The following is a 17,093-nucleotide window of genomic DNA, read 5'->3' on the forward strand; positions in this document are numbered from 1 at the left end:
GAAAATCCCAACTTCCTAACTTTACAAACACCAAAGTTATGGCATTTCCGATCAATCAGTTATATGGCAGCTATAAGATATAGTCGGCCGATCCTTATGAAATTTGGTAGGTCGGATTGATTGGCCAAATATAAAACCCATAGAAAATCCAAACTTCCTAACTTTACAAACACCAAAGTTATTGCATTTCCGATCAATCAGTTATATGGCAGCTATAGGATATAGTCGGCCGATCCTTATGAAATTTGGTAGGTCGGATTGATTAGCCAAATATAAAACACATAGAAAATCCCAGCTTCCTAACTTTACAAACAGCAGAGTTATGGCATTTCCGATCGTTCAGTTATATGGCAGCTATAGGATATAGTCGGCCGATCCCGGCCGTTCCGACTTATATACTGCGTGCAAAGGAAAGAAGGGTGTGTGCAAAGTTTCAACTCGATAGCTTTAAAACTGAGAGACTAGTTTGCGTAGAAACAGACAGACGGACAGACGGACAGACGGACAGACGGACAGACGGACAGACGGACAGACGGACAGACGGACAGACGGACAGACGGACATGGCTATATCAACTCAGGAGGTGATCCTGATCAAGATATATATACTTTATAGGGTCGGAGATGCCTCCTTCACTGCGTTGCACACTTTTGACCAAAATTATAATACCCTCTGCAAGGGTATAAAAACCGCCAGACGCCAACAAAACATGGTCGAAACCCAAGCGTTTTATTTGCAAACATTTAAGTAATAAAAAAGTTATAGTTATAAAAAAAAAATAAAACAAAACAAACATTTTTATTTTTTTAAATTAATAAAAAACATATTTTTTATTAACTATTTTTAACTACACTTTTACTTTAACTCAAACATAAATAATATTTTTGAGTTAAGTGTAAAGTCAGTTACCATTTTTTTATTTCATTTATTGTCATCGTAGCGCGCAAAAGTTTTCGCATTGAGCCTTGGTAGAAAATTTGTTTTTATTGCCTCCACATCCAGAGTAAAGGACCTTTATGCACTCATCGTCGTATTCCGAAAAGGACCAGACAATTCGATAATGGGAACATCGTCCAAAATCAAAAACTATGTAACATATGGCTGAGGAAATACATTTTAATAATATACCCAGCTATATTTTACATCTATATCTTACGGTTTCTGGAATCGATAGACTGAGCAGTAGCCAAAAAAAAGGTGATTAGACCCAAAACAATGGGAAGTATTTTCATCCTTCACTATTTGAACTCAGAATGTTAAATAAACGTAGTCAACAAATGTTTCGGGTATTTATATTAATCTTTCCATTTCTTATTAAAATTTTAATGAAAATGTGTTGTGATTGTAAAGCTAAATTATGCAGGTAACAAAAGGCAGAAGTAAATAATGTGATTTATGTGAGGCTCGCCTTAATTGCAAATAAAAGTAAGATTCTTATACAAAACAGTAAAATTGTTATGAGTTAAAAATTTAAATATTTTATGTTTAATATTATATATTAAAAAAAGTTAATTTAGCTGTTTTTGTAAAAAATGTTTATTGTTTCCTTCCAAAAATTATCCATAAAATTCAAATGGCGAATCAGTTGGAGCGCAAGCATTTTCGCAGTTTTCCTTGGTAAAGAAGCGATTTTCATTGCCGCCGCAGTTGGAGAAAAGAAATGGTACGCACTTTTGTTGACGGTTTGAAAACGTCCACATCATGCGGTGACCTCCACATTTTCCGTATTCGGAAGGCAGGTAACAAAGTGCTGCATGAAGTAAATAAGACTGTTAACACTATTTTTAAATAAGAACCTTCACCTCACCTTTTCTATTTCTAGCTGAAAACTGGCCCGTTGACACAGAAAGCAGACCTAGTAAAACTATAAGCACTTTCATCTTTCACAATTACAACTGAAAAAGTTCACTAAAATAAAGTCGTCATTTGTCGGGGTATTTATACACTTTTTAGTTAATGAAAATGTGTTTAGGTCCGTTCAACTGATTTGGATTGCAATTACTCATTTTTGTGTGAGTTTTTATTTAGTTAATCACTTAAAAGTTTTTCTTAATACAAATCTAAAGTTAATATTTAATTTAACTTTTAGAAACGGCCATGCGTTGTCGTGCAGCCTTCTGGTTCCTCTTCCAGTTGTATTTACCGCAGAATTCCTGGCAAGATTCTCGAGTAAAAAAAAGGTTGCCATTTCCACCACAATTGGAATAAATAAAAGTTTGGCACTTGGCCCTATTCACATTGTAGTACCACAGGCGACGGTGTCCTTCGCACTTGCCATATTCCGAATTCTGGACGCAAACACCTGCGCGATGCGCATATTTAAATTATTTTCTAAAAGAGTCTTAATAGTTACAAACTTTTGCGAATTTTAAACTGCTCCTTTTCATACTGATCCTGTAAGGAGTCCAAGTCCATGTCGTCAGCCAGGATCACAACAGCCAGGCATAGAATAAAAAGAAGAGTTAAATGCAGGCGGAACATGCTGCTATTAAATTCAAGCGAATGAGTGAAAATTGATATAGGCTGCTTTATTTATAGTCCCAGCCAAAGAAATGACACTAAGAACTACACTGTTCTAAAAACATTTATGATTGTATTTTGTATAATTTTATAATATAAACAAATGTTAAATGTTTTCGATTTATGTTAAGTTGTTACAAATATTTCAATAATCAACTGCAGTTATAAATTAAATTTCACGTTGTACCAGAATCAAGAACTAAAGCCCCAGGCTCGATTTTTTTTAAGTGTTCTAACAATAAAACACTTGATGTAATGTTTTTAAAGAATGGTTTTTTCACCACCTGTATGCGAAAACTCTGATAAGCGTTGGGAAAACTTATGTGATCGAGCAATTGCTCAATGTGTAATCGGGTGGACAAAAATTATGCGACCGGTTGCCGAGCATGCGAATTCAATTAAATTTTTCAATAAATTACAAGTGCAGAAAGATATACTGAAATGCGGCGTGGAAAAATGAGAAAAATAATCGCACGCGTTTCCACGGCGCTTCAGTTTAGATGCATAAAATATAAAAACTAGCTAACTGGTCTGGGCCGTCGTTTAAACCGGTACTTAGCACTCTGATATGTGATTACGCAAGTGCGCGGTGCAAACGGCGAACACGAAAACATCACCTTAACTCACCTGGGATCGCCCGAGATCGCGCACATCACACATACGCCGCGTTGTTCGGCGCTGAAACGAAAATGAAAACATCGGAAAAACGCGCGGCCGGCACAACTGAAATTCTAGATCAAGGCCACGCCCGGCTAGGCCCATAAATATAAATCCACATCGCCTATCAATGCCCGAGCACACGCAAAATGCGTAAACTAGTTTTTCGGCTCCAGGAGATTCAGGGAGCGGGAGGATTTTGGGGGCCCCCAGATCCAGCACCTCACCCAATCGCCAAGGAAGTAGGCTACACGATAAATTGTCAGGCGAATGCATTTTGTCACATTCGGCTATTTTGCATTTGTAAATTACAAGACAAAACACTTAGCAGTCACCCCAGAAATTTGGGTTGCACTGGCACCCAATTACACATGAAAATGTAGTTGACTTTTTTACTTGTAAGGCGACTACCAAATGTAGAGCACTTTTGTTTATTTAATTTATTTATTAACAGCTATGTTCAAAAGAACAGTAGGATTCAGAAATAAAACGTTTCAAAGTTATTTTTAAAATGCCTCTTTACTATTTTATTGAAGATAATAATAAAGCTCTTTTAATATTCAATTTTCTATAAAAAAATTGCAACTTTTTAAGTTGTGAGAGCACCGAGCTTAATCTATTCGATTTACTTTATAAACAAACCAAATAACTATCTCTTTCTTTTAAAGTATATTTTCTGGGCATTTTAGTCAAGCTCGCAACTAATATTTTGTACAAAACTGTATGCCGCCGAACTGTAAGTTGTTTGTTTAGAAAAAAATATGTATTTCCGAAATAAATTATTGTTGCAAATGCCAAATAAATTATGAAAACATTTAATTATTTTCAATGCCAGAAAATGGTTTTTCCTTAGGGTTCTAATTTGAAAGCAAATAAGCCATTAAGTTATGGCACAGCATTAGCTAAGTGAGCAGAAATGGCCTTCGCTGGAGTGTTGGCCTTCTATAAACAAATAATATAAATTATTAATAAATACAGTTAGCTTTGCTGTTCGGCTTGCGGCCATGACAATTTGCTCTGAAAATCAGGCTAAAACCTTTAACCGAATTGATTACACATAATTTGAATTATTTAAATGTGGCATTTGACTCTTTTCAACCATTCTTTGCCGACACTTGGAAATTATGATTATATGAGAGTGACCCTTGGGGCTGCCAAGGCCAGGAAGTTGGCTTATCGCCACTCCATGATTGATGACAGTCGGCTTGCCCAGTTGTTTTTTTCCTCCTTTGGCCGCACACGCAAATGAACCACATGGAAAATTGTGCAATTATTGCTAATAAAAATGTTTATGAACGTTACTTGTTACCCGATGCCAGCGATGACTCCGCTCTGCCGTCTGGCGATATGAATCACCATAAATCTAAGAGCGGTATAAATATTTATCGCAATTTTATAATCATTCCCAGCCAGACCAGGCCAAGACCGGCCGAAAAATCAGCCTCTGCGTGAACTGGCGAGCTGCCTCCGCGTGAGAATTGCACTCACATCGAAATAGAAAAATAACTCAGGCAAAAAGGTTACTGATTTACAAAACACCCTTTGTATTCGTAACAAAATCAAAAACTGTGTGTCTGTATTATACCCAAGAATAACCTTAAAATATTGGAAATAAAATATACCATATATAAAACATATATGTTATTTTTAAAATAACTAACATATTTAAGAATTTTAATAAAGTAAGACAGCCGAAAAAAAAAACAAAAAAAAACTTAACAGATTCTACTAAATGACAATTAAAAAAAATAATGTTTTGATGAAATGCATAAAAAAAGATTTCGATTCAAAATAATTTTTGCAAATTTTAATTATTTATTATTTTAACACAGTAATGAAAACACTTTTAAGAAGGTTAAATTAATGTTGCTCAAAAAAAGGCTATATTTATATTTTTACCCCAGCTAATAGTGACGAACCCGATGTATAAGAAATTTGAACCGCAAGTAGAGTATACGACATATTTGTGCATCGGCCAGTTCCAAAGGCATTTTATGACAGGCAAATTTTACCGCAGCGATTGGAATGGCTGAGATAAAAGAGTCAGTCTGGGAGAAGAGCAAAAAAAAAGGTTCGGGCGGCCAAAGAAAGTGGGTTAATTAGCAGGAAGCCGGAGGAGGAGGCACATCGAGCACCCCACATAGCCTGAATTGCTCCAATAAAACGGGGCCCCAGAATAACGCATTGGAATGTCCAAAAACTTGACCTGAAAATGGAAGCCAGTGTGGCCCGGCTATTGGCATTGGTACTGCGGACGTGGACATGTCCAGGACCCTCGGCTCTGGTCGACGTCATGGTTAATTGGGCATTCAAATGTCAAGTTCAATTTTGGGCCACATTAGCGTTACCTATAAAAGGGCCGTTCGCTCTGCGCTCTGCATAAAATGAGATTTATTGTTGCATTTTTCCATCTGCTGCTGTTTGGCTGTGTGGCTGCTGGTGGCAATGGTCCAGTGATCTGGGCCTGGCCCAAAACAATTGCCCAGTCGTTGCCTTGCCAGTCGATTGCCTTTTATCGTTTTGCCTTTGAATAAATCCAGGCTTGGGCACTCGTATAAATTGGAATATTGTTAGAAAAATGCAAGTAAAATTTGCAAATTGCATTTACATTTGCTGTATTTTGTTTATTTTTTTGATTTAGTTTTTGTTTTATAGCCTTTGGCTTTAATGTGACTTTGACGTGCCACTTCCGCTTGGTCTAATCGGGCTCAAGTTGGACGGCTTTTTTATCAACTCTCAAACACACGAAATAGAAATATAAAAAGCTTGCAATTAATTCCAGTTAAATTGCTTGACTCTTAACTATTCTAAGTGCGGCCAACTGGACCACCGATGAAAAAATGAAATAAAATCGTAAAACAAATCTGCGCACTGGCCGACTGAGCTTTAAATCATAAAAAGTATTTCGGCTGCAATGGTTGGGTATAAATCAAGCGATAAGTAAATTAAAAGCCATAAATTTGCAATTAATTTTTAATTTGTGCAAATTGATAGCCATCAACGTGTTGAAACTGCCAATAAAAAAATTATGCCAAATAAATCAAGACTTAACTACAAAAAAACCGTGATCCAGAATCTGACGTGGAAACGCCTTTAAACAGCAGGAGGCAAATTATGGAGTGGCTGTAGAGATTTTCAAGGATAGGAAAGAAACCTGAAGGAATGGCATATATATCGACCAAACAAAAGCATTTCGGAAGGAATTTAATATATTAATTAATTGTAGGTCTTGATATGTGCAGGTACAATAACCGATTCCTTCTGGCGTTATATTGCTTATATAACAAATTGAATCTCAATGTATTACTTTCTTATGTTTCGATGTTCTTATTGGCCCATTTATTAATGCGATTTTCCAAGATTATATCTTTTCCTGCCATTGCAATTATGAATCCGCCAGTGTTATCAACTGGGTAAGAAATTCGTCTTGGTCAGGCGAAACACCAGGCCAACAATCAAATTGCATTAGCTCTGTTGCCTCCAGAGAGTGTTTTGCTGATCTTCCCGGTGCAAGCCTTATAAAATGCCCATGGCTACAACCTACGCATTGTGGCCAATAAACAAAAGTGTGAAGGTCTCTCGGGAATCGCTGGAAAGGCGCAACACGAACTGTTGACCCTGAGGATGTTGCTGTTGTGCCTGTTGCTGCTGTTGTTGCTGCTCAGTGAACATTATTGGATGTGATTAATTATGCTGACATTAATTCGGCTAATAGAAATATATCTCGTTGCGTTGAAAATGATGTTGACGTGATTGTAATTGAAGTTGTTGACCGGTGGTGTTGCTGTGTGTACTGCGATGCTGTTGCTGTTGTGTTGTTCCTGAATGGCTGTTTGCCTTTAACCCGGCTGGAAAATTGCCTTCACCACTGCGTGCTGTGCAGTTTATTGCAAATTTGTTTGTATTTATGATAATTGATGGGAAGAAATGGTGAAAAGCGCTTATGAAAATCCATTTTGGCAGCGAGCATTAATCAAAACGATAATTGGGGACTGTTGTTCCGCCGTTGTTTGCTTTCACGCCAGCCCGCGGATAATGATAAAGCCAATTGGTTGCCATAGTCACACAGCATTGCCTTGGCATCAAGCGTTAGCAATTTGGGAAAGTTCTGGGGTTGTGGCAACAATTAAGCAGCAATGTCCGGACCATATAATCAACTCGACTCGACCAGCAGACCTGAGTTATTTGCCACGCAACGTCAACGTATTTAAATCAATTACAAACAGCAATTTGCCGCCAGCTTCTATTCCCCTCGCCCCCAGTCAAGGCATGCGTTTGTATTACAGATGGGATGACAACCAGAAACAGCAGCAACCTAAATGGCCATGGCGCACTGTGGGCAGATATATAACAAGCTATGCCATCAATTTTGAAATAGGACTTAAGCAAGACTTTTGGCTAGCCTTTTAGCTATCATTCTAGCTAGTATTCTAGATAGGCTTTTAGCTAAGCTGTGAGCTAGTATTTTAGCTGGTCTTTTGGCTAGTTATTTAGCTAGTCCATCTAGCTGGTCTTATTGAGAGGCTTTTAGCTAGTCTTTTAGCTAGTCTTTTAGCTAGTCTTTTAGCTAGTCTTTTAGCTAGTCTTTTAGCTAGTCTTTTAGCTAGTCTTTTAGCTAGTCTTTTAGCTAGTCTTTTAGCTAGTCCTTTGGCTAGTTATTTACTAGGCCTTCAGCTAGTCTTTTGGCAAGGCTTTTAACTATGCATTTAGTTAGGCTTTAGCTATGATCTATGCTTTCCTTTAAGTCTTTGCTTCAAAATATAATCTTGAGTTAAACAATTTAATAATAAAGAAATGTACGATTTATACCAAAAATATGACTTCTTGCCCATAGTGCGATGGTCGTGTTAAGTACGCGTGAATTAATGTGTTGCTAGAGTCACTCCGTCTTTGCTCTCTCAAGCAGCATCTGCCCCAGTCTTGGCCACGATTGCCGATTGGTCTGCCCCCTCCGAGCCAAGAATTTAACAGCCAAAGCGCCGCCTGGCTAACTGGCAACCTGGTAACCAGGCGTCGCGTAATTTACGTCGATTTGATGTTGCCAACATAAATTTATCGCGCGCACATTTTTCGCCAGCGATGCCGTAGCTGTTCCTTTGCTATTGCTGCTGGCGTGCTTTGATTTCGCAGAGCAGCAGGCAACGCAAAAATGTCGCAATACAATAATGAAAAAGCAAGAAAAATCATGTTGGCATGCGGTGGTTGTTGGATTTTCGTAAGCAACATTTTTGCCAGAGATTTTTATTGACTGAAGAGGCCGCAACCACAGCAGCATCAACCGACTTTTTGAAGAGGCGCCTGCGTGCATGAAATATGGTACTGCACTTAAAAAAATTTAAACCATAATATTTGAAACTTAAAAAACAACATTTTCTAATTTAAGTATTTTTACAGTCTAATGCTCTACGTGAGATTTGGTTCTAGCTTAAAAAGCGGATTTAAAGTATATTTTCGTTTTTACTTGTAGATTCAGCTTATTAAAATAACATTTTGAGACCAAGACGAAAAGGTATCTATCTTTAATCGAAATGACAGGTTACTCTTTACAAAAAATGTATTTAGGGAATTTCCCAATTTAAGTGTTAATTTTTTTTAAGTGTACATCAGCGACATGTGTGCTGTTGTTGCATGTTTGTTGGCCCGCCATGACATGTTTCGAGGAGCAGGAAGTCGTTTTGCGTTTGCCTTCTGCTGGCCACATTTATGAGTTGCTCATGGCTAGAGTTGCTGTTGTGTTGCAAGCGAGTTGCAGGCATGCAATGTGCCACTTGTTGCTGCCAGTTGACCGGCCAAAGGATAATAGCAACTTGGCTGAAAAATCACTAATCTTAAGGCATTTTCCAGAGCCAGTATAGAATCGATCCCTATAGAGCATTAGCTATGTTGCCAGTATACGCTGGCAAATGATGTCATTAGTACTAGAAACAACACGCAATGGAATTAAGAAATTAAGTGGCAACAGTTAGCAACTCTGCGGCATGTTGCTGCTGTACAATGGCTGATATTGCTGCTGTCCTGAGGGCAGCACGCCAGTCTAATTGCAAGTGGATCAGAGAGCCATGCAAATTGTTTTGCCATGCGAAATTGCTGTGAACTAGCTGCCGAAGAGGAGCTGGAGCAGCAGCAACATGGGGCACCTACTGTTGCTGGTGGGTGATGTTTTGGGCCCAGCTCCGCCTTCCCAATTATAGGCGATATGTATTGCCAATTGACAATCGGGGTTGATCGGAGCCGAGAGCGAGTGATTTATGCACCGGACCATTTAAAGTCCGTGGCGGTTCCATAAACAAATTGTCGCCGTGCTCTCTAAATGGCCATGGCTCTCTGCTGCTGCCATGAAATTGAGCTGTAATTGAATTGCAGTTGCACTCAGGATATTGGGCTCGCTCTGGCCGATATACTATGGGCAAATAACATCAAATTAATGTTTGACAATTATAAAAATAATATAAATTTTACAATCTGGCAAATAAACATATTTCAAGCAACAGTAAACCATAAAAATTGATTTTAAAATTGTTCTGTACCGTATTCATTAATGTCTAGTGTAAAATGTTTTTATAACCTATATTTTTAAATATTTAGTATTTTTTTTAATGTCATGTTCACCTACTCCAACTGATAAAACTCCTTTCCAAAATTCTGTTTCAGCCAAACTAATAATGAGGTAAAATTTAAGGCTTTTATTTCAAGTTTCTGCCATAGTGCTCTAGCTTGTTCATTCGGTTTTTTGGCCATCTTGCAATTTATTGCACGGCATTTCACAATTAAAACACTGGCAAGCGAGCCACGTCATTAGTTTGGTAGCAAACAAATATGGCCACTGAGTGTGTTTGTTACGAATTCAAACATTTTTACATTTGTTATGGCCCGCTGATAATTTGTTGGCTGGCTGGTTGTAGGTGCAACAATGTTGTGTCGGCCCAAAAACACACACACACAGCATCGGGCCATTTGCCCAATCATTCCAGTTGTATTTAGTTTTTAAGAGAGCACACTTTTCCACTGGGCCAGTAGTTGATCTATAATTACCGAACTTGGGGCCCGAAACCAAGAAACCGAAGACCGAGCCCAAGTATAAATATCATTGTCAAATGCGCTTTTAATTGATGTAGACAGGCACCGAACACATTGGACAGCCGAGCTGGACACTCGAGTTGGCCAGGCTCGGGCGATCTGACAAGCTCACATTAGCAATAAAATATCTAATTGGAGTTTTCCCCCCATCGCACCCCGTCGATTGCCCGGAAAAAAAAATGAAAATTTCATTTACAACCTGGCCTGGGTAATCGAGACTTTTGTTTCGCTGAGGTTTCTGCTCGTTTTTTTGTAGTTTGCCTTTTTGCCGCTTGTGTGTGGCTTGTACCGCTCTATAAGGCGTGATTTATGCCTTCCACTGCAAATTTATTTCGTTTTTAATGAGTAATTTACACAAAATTGCATTAATTTGGCGGCCAAAGCCCAGACGCGCGACAAGTCATGGCAAATTTTTGACGTTTCCTTGATTTATGTGGCCAAACTGAGAGCCGGCTAAGATTTTTCCTTAATTGTAATTGTTCAATTTGAATTGGCTTCATTCTTTTGGCCGCCCGGCCCCAAGAAAGTGTTGCCAATTAACGCAAACATTGCAAGCAGTTGGAAAACTCGGCGTGTTGCAACGATTTCCATATGCGAAAGCAGTGCAAATAGTCGTCGCATTGCATTGCCCAGGGAGATGATTTAGTGGCGGCCATCTACGGCACTCGGCTCTGCACTTATACGAGTGTATCTGCGGGATACACATTTTAATTAATATGTACAAGCATCACCTAATGAAGCCGCTGGTCCAGACAGGCGGCCACGACGTGACCAACACGGCAGCCAGGTATTTTTGGTATTTTTACAACACCCCAGCTAGTCTGGAAAATGCACTGAAAAATTAAAGGATACCAAATGGTTATCAAAATGGATAGCTTTCTTTAGGGTTTGAAATAACAAGCTCTTGGTTCGTAACCAGCTTTAGGTGAAATCGGAAGACCTCTGCTAAAATGTTATTTCCTGGTAGATAACAAAAATAAATCTTTTCTTTCATCAGATTTTTAACCAACTAATATTGGAGTCTTCTTAGCAAATGTCTTATTTCTTGATTTCAAATTCCAAAAAGACATCGATATTTATCCGGATATTGTTTCTTGAGACTTATTGTTAAAAATTATTTGTTTTTGTAACTGCATATTGATTTTTTCTTTACTAATTACAATTTTTCTGTCTTGATTTATTTATTAAACCCTTTTAGGTTTTAATTTTTTGAAGTGTATAGAGTCACGGAGGAAAAGATGGAAGGCATTTCCATAGCGACTGCGAAATGGTGGAAAATGGTGCGAATGCGAATGCCACTGCAAGGTGGCTTACATTATATGGCCAAAACACCTAAGGCCATGATTTATAGTTTGTGGTAAATTAAGAAATTAAAATGCTTTTATGGTCAACTGGCCAATCCGCAGCTTCTGTTTGGGGCTCTATTTCCCCCCTATATAACCCCCTGTCACTCTGTCGAATTAATTGCCAAAATGTTTGATAAGATTATTTTGTGCATAAGCCGCCCACGCCGAAAAAACAACCTGCAGCCCAAACCACCCCCAATCTTGAAAAGATTTTCTTAATTAAAATTTTGGTTGCATGCCAAGCACAAAATTGTGTTGCTCAAAAGGCAGCAAATTGTTGCCAGATATTAATGTGGCTTTGTAATTGGTTTTTCTCAAGTCCAAGTCACGTTAAGTCAATTAAGAGAAATGAATTTTCGTATATGAACGGAATGGATGGATGTATTGCGATGGTGGAGTAGCAATGCCAGTTGCATAACACCATGTTATGCAGTTGTGAATTGAGTGAGAAAACTTCTACAAAAAAAGGGGAGAAAATTCACTCAATCAAATGAATTAATACTTAGTTTCTAAATTAAATATATGTAGGTACATTTCAGAGAAACATAAGAGATGCATTATTATATTAAATAAGTAAAAAGATTTCAGAGAATATCCTTGAATATTTTAAATAAATACATACCTTAAGGGTTCGAAACCGCAAACATTTTTTTTAACGAATATTTTTTGTAAGTCTTTTGTGAATGTTTTAAATTGTACATATATTCGTAATAAATAAATAGAGATATAGCAATACAGCCGCCGAAGAAGAAGATCTCTGTGGGGAAACCTTGGACCACATTACCATTTAAGCTCCATTAGCAACGCCAAATATTTGAGCACATCGAGTTTAATTGGTTCCTGAGCTGGCAACAAAGTTGAAACGAAGACGCAACTCGGCGACATGGTAACTTGGTGACTCGGTAACATGGCAACGGCACTGGACTTGGACTCAGGTTGCGCCATCCACTTGTTGCCATCGAGGCAATTGCCCGACCAAATTTGGTCCGCTCCGCGTTCTCCCCGCTCGAGAACAAGCTCGTTAAACGTTTTCCTATTGCGATTGCGCTATAAATTCTACCAAAAATGTAACTAATGAAGTGTTATGAAAGGTGCTCATAAATCGTTGACTTCGATTGCCCGCCGGCAAGGAGAAGGGGATCAGGAGATCAGGCAGATCGGCTCAGAACAGAGATGAATTGAGAAATGAAAGCTCGATGGAGAAGCTTATCATATGTACACACAAACATATATAAGAGATTTGCTGACTAAGTATCATATATTAGTTAATACCCTTTAAATCGGTAAAATTATAAGGTTAATACGGCTAGCAGTAGTAACAGAAAAATGTATAATATGTTTAATTAAGGTTTAACTTACTAATCAGAATGTAAGACTAAGATAAAAGCGTTGATCTGGACTTCAACTTGTAAATATTTATTATTTTTTAATATTTTAACTTTATAATGAACTAATTTTAATGTTACATCTCCTTATTAAATTAAGTCTTGACTTCAAGAAATCTTAGCATGCAGCCAACTTAAATTGGGACTATTAATAAAATCACTATCGAGCCTACTATTTTAAATAATTTTAAACACATTCTAAAGAATCAGTCGGTCGACTTTTAAATTTCCTATTTTTCCTTATCACCATTTTCTTTGGTGTATGTAATCCACCTAAGTGAGACAAAGAAATATTTTCAAATTTTAAATAGATTTCGACTGTCTGAGACTAAAGATGATACATCAATGGATTCCCAAGCCGCTGCTGTTACTTCTCATCATCGCCATTTTGAGTGACCTCCAGGAATCAAAGGCAGCTAGTTTCTGCTCCAAGGAGGATCAGTGTGCCGTGGATGAGGAGGTCAAGCAGATTGCTCTTCCAGCTCCTATCCAAGCCCGCTACGATTACACTCGCATCTACCAGGTGGAACTGGCCAGTGATGAGCACGTCCGGATCTTTCAGGCCCTGGAATTGGCCAGCGATTCGTGCTCTTTCATGGGACATGCCCGAGTGGTAGGTCAAAAACTGACCATTATGGTTACGGCTGCCAAGGTGGCTGACTTCGATGACCTGGTGCACAGCTACAATGTCACCCATCGGGTACTGAACCACAATTTCCAGTCCTTGATCGATGCCAACTACCGCGAGGTGGCTCCTCCAGGAACAACACCCGACCAATTCGACTGGAAACGCTATTATCCTCTGGAGAACATCTACGCCTGGCTGGAAAGTCTGGCCAAAAAAAGGTCTGATGTGGTTAGCCTGGTGGATCTGGGTGCCAGCACCCAGGGATTGCCCATTAAGGGTGTGAGAATCGCTTTCGGAAAGGAGAATCTAACCAGTGTCTTTGTGGAGAGTGGCATCCATGCTCGGGAGTGGATTGCTCCGGCCACAGCTACCTATTTTATTGACCAGCTGCTGAACTCCGAGGATCCGGCCATTCAGGAATTAGCTCGCTCTCAAAACTGGTTGATTTTTCCCACCGTAAATCCCGATGGATATCGCTATACCTTCGAGGGCGATCGCATGTGGCGCAAGAATCGGGCTCTCTTCGGAATCTGCCGTGGTGTGGATCTCAACCGGAACTTCCCCTTCCACTGGAACGTTACGGGAGCCAGTGGTGATCCCTGTCGCTACGACTACTCAGGTCCATCGGCTGGGAGTGAGCTGGAAACCCAACGGATAGTCCAGTTCCTGGAGCAGCACATTCAATCCGATCGCATTCGTACCTTTATAGCGCTGCACAGCTACTCGCAGATGATCATGTTCCCCTATGGACACAGCGCGAAACGTGTCGATAACTACCAGGATCTGACGGAAATAGGCCAACTGGCTGCTCAGAGGATCAAGGATTTGAGCGGTAGGATTTACAAGAGCGGCAGCATTTACGAGACCATCTATCCGTCGGCTGGTGGGTCAAAGGATTGGGCTCATGGCCACCTAAAGATACCCATTACCTTCTCCTATGAGCTTCGTGGACCGGCGGACAGTGAGGATCTGTTCATCTTGTCCGCCAAGGAGATCGAGCCCACGGCCGGCGAAGCCTTCGCCTCACTCCAAACGATCGTGCAGGAGGCCGGCAAACGTGGCTATTACCAATGATCAGTGGCTCCCCAAATCCCCTGCTCCAACTACAACTCCACATCCAAATCCAAATCCACGCGGAGCCACCATCTGATGGGGACTATGATGATGATAAATGTCGTCTGGCCTGGCAGTTCACATGAAAAACACATTACGCGCCATCGTTTCTTAATGCTAAATAATGATGGCAAAATCATGACACAAAACCTCATAATAATGTTGGTAAATCAAAGCAAATATAGTCAGACTCGAACAACCTTACAAAAATAGTTGCAACTATTACAGTTACGATGCATTGTTATTGTTCACTTGATAGAAGAATGGGGTCCATTGGTTTTGTGGTTTGTTCCGCAAGATCAGGAATTATCGGGACAGAGATTAACATTTTTCATATTTTCAAATTCACATTTGTAGTAGGCAGTCCAAAGAATAATTTAACATTATTCAAAAATCGATTTTGGATTAATTTAAATTTGACCTAAAAGGTTATTTAGAAATATAAATCTTTATAAATATAAAAACACATTTTTTAAATGTAAGAAAATGAAGACGTTAGGAACTTTTCAGTTATCTGCAGAAATAAGTTATGTAAACCTTATGTAAACAGAAACAGCGAACTCTTGATCGTTATCTCGGTTTTAAATATCTTAATCTTATTGCTTACTTATTTACATTTCAAAATTTCTCATAAAAACAACTCAATAACCATTAAAAATTACAAATACCTATAACTTAATGCCATTACTAAGAGATATGACCAAGCTTTAAGTTAGGATCTAGAGTGTATAAAATCAGTGTCCTACCTGATTTAGCTGGCTATGTCAGAACTCAGGCTGGCAGCTGACAGGCGAGTTATGAACCTGCGCAGCCGACAGACAATATGCATGTTGCACTCTGGCGCACAACAGCAACATGGACTAGCAACACCAGCAACACATTGCTGCCGACATTGCAGACTTGTTGACGGCAATTGTCGAGTTTTTGTTTTGGTTTCGCTTTGTTGTTTGGGCCATTATAATATATAGTTAGTAGGAGAGCTATGGCAGCCACACATGCCAGACATTGGCCGGTTAATAATGTTGCTGCTGCGGGGATGCTGTTGCTGCTGTGGCTGCTGCTGATGTTGATGTTGCTGGCGATATTGATGTTGCCATAATCACGATCTAATTTATTTACAAATTGTGTTGAAATCATACGTTCAAAGTCGTGTTTAAAAGGTTCTTTATGAATTATGCCAGCGTTGAAATGAACCGCAACAACATCGCAATAACAACAATGGCCAGAACAATTGCAACTAGGAAAAATTTCTCACAGTCGCAGCAGATGGCCTGGAAATTTGTTTCGTCTGCTTTTATGTGCACCTAATTGATTGGGGCAAGTGGAGGAGCCTATTGCCAACCAGGAACCGCGGCACGGCTCTCCTACGAGCCAGCTAATTTAGATTTATGGCGCAAATCGCAACTTGATGCGTGATGCCGCCGAGACAAGCCGCCTGTTCCTCCTCCTAAAATTGCTCCACCTCCATCTGGGCGAGGAGGAGTGTTGCATGTGGCCATTTGTCATCGGGATCGAGGATCGTGTGCTGCAGCTGCGATTTCAGCCCGTTCCAAACGGGCACGAACTCTCTGTGCAAAAAAAAAAAAATAAAAAAATCTCTTTCTCTTGATAAATTGAACGATTGTTGATTTTCACGCTGCAATTGCCCGGGGCCGTGTCACTGTGCCAGCTGGGAAATAAACATATCAACATGATAAATAAGAGGACCGGGCTATCAGCGGTCCCAGAAAATCGCAGACACACACCGGACACTCATGTTGCCCGAAGGACAGCCTCATAAATCAGCAGGCAACTGGACAAAATGTGAGCCGTTTTAATCGCTGATTTCCGCTTCACAAGAAATGGAAATAAAATGCTGCGAAGCAAAGCGAAACATGCAATGAAATCAAGTTCGGCAAGGCAAAATTTAAATACCCTATTGGTTGAAAAATTGAAAATTCATATACAATTTAGTTTTAAATAATTAAAATAATGCCAAAGTGGCCCGCTCTTTACTACAAAATTTGATTAAAATGTATATTTGAATTCGCTTTCGAGTTAATAAATTGAAAAAATCTATCCAATGACAACATACAAATATATTTGTTTGATTTTTATAAATTTCCAAAAACAGTGATCTGTATATAGGAAACGAAAATATCTCAATTTATGCAATATGGATATTTGACCCTTAGCTCGATTTGGACTAAATGCTTTCTTGCTAAAACAGTATAAAACAAAAAAAATTTGCTAATATATTACATAGTTGTCATCAATACGATTAAAACATTATTTGCAAAAGAAACAGTTATATTATGAAAGCTTCAAAGCTGCCAAGCTGTTTAACCTTTATGCCTCCTTTAATCTTAAAAACGGGTCTACATCAGA

At 39.1% G+C, this 17,093-nt stretch overlaps 2 protein-coding genes across 2 annotated transcripts; one reads left to right on the forward strand and one right to left on the reverse strand.

The window, feature by feature from the left end:
• Nucleotides 1–1,512: 1,512 nt before the first annotated feature.
• On the reverse strand, nucleotides 1,513–1,905 carry LOC108051540 (kunitz-type serine protease inhibitor textilinin-3). Its single transcript, XM_017133672.2, has 2 exons — nucleotides 1,808–1,905; nucleotides 1,513–1,750 (listed from the first exon to the last, which is right to left on the reverse strand). Exons 1-2 carry the CDS (start codon nucleotides 1,878–1,880, stop codon nucleotides 1,557–1,559), a joined length of 267 nt encoding a protein of 88 aa, XP_016989161.2. The 5' UTR covers nucleotides 1,881–1,905; the 3' UTR covers nucleotides 1,513–1,556.
• Nucleotides 1,906–13,288: 11,383 nt separating this feature from the next.
• LOC108051556 (zinc carboxypeptidase) lies at nucleotides 13,289–14,930 on the forward strand. Its single transcript, XM_017133691.2, has one exon. The coding sequence runs from the start codon at nucleotides 13,320–13,322 to the stop codon at nucleotides 14,685–14,687; it is 1,368 nt and encodes a 455-aa protein (XP_016989180.2). The 5' UTR covers nucleotides 13,289–13,319; the 3' UTR covers nucleotides 14,688–14,930.
• Nucleotides 14,931–17,093: the final 2,163 nt, after the last annotated feature.

This window comes from Drosophila rhopaloa, unplaced genomic scaffold (assembly GCF_018152115.1).
Source record: "Drosophila rhopaloa isolate 14029-0021.01 unplaced genomic scaffold, ASM1815211v1 contig_178, whole genome shotgun sequence".
In the NCBI taxonomy this organism is placed as follows: Eukaryota; Metazoa; Arthropoda; class Insecta; order Diptera; family Drosophilidae; genus Drosophila; species Drosophila rhopaloa.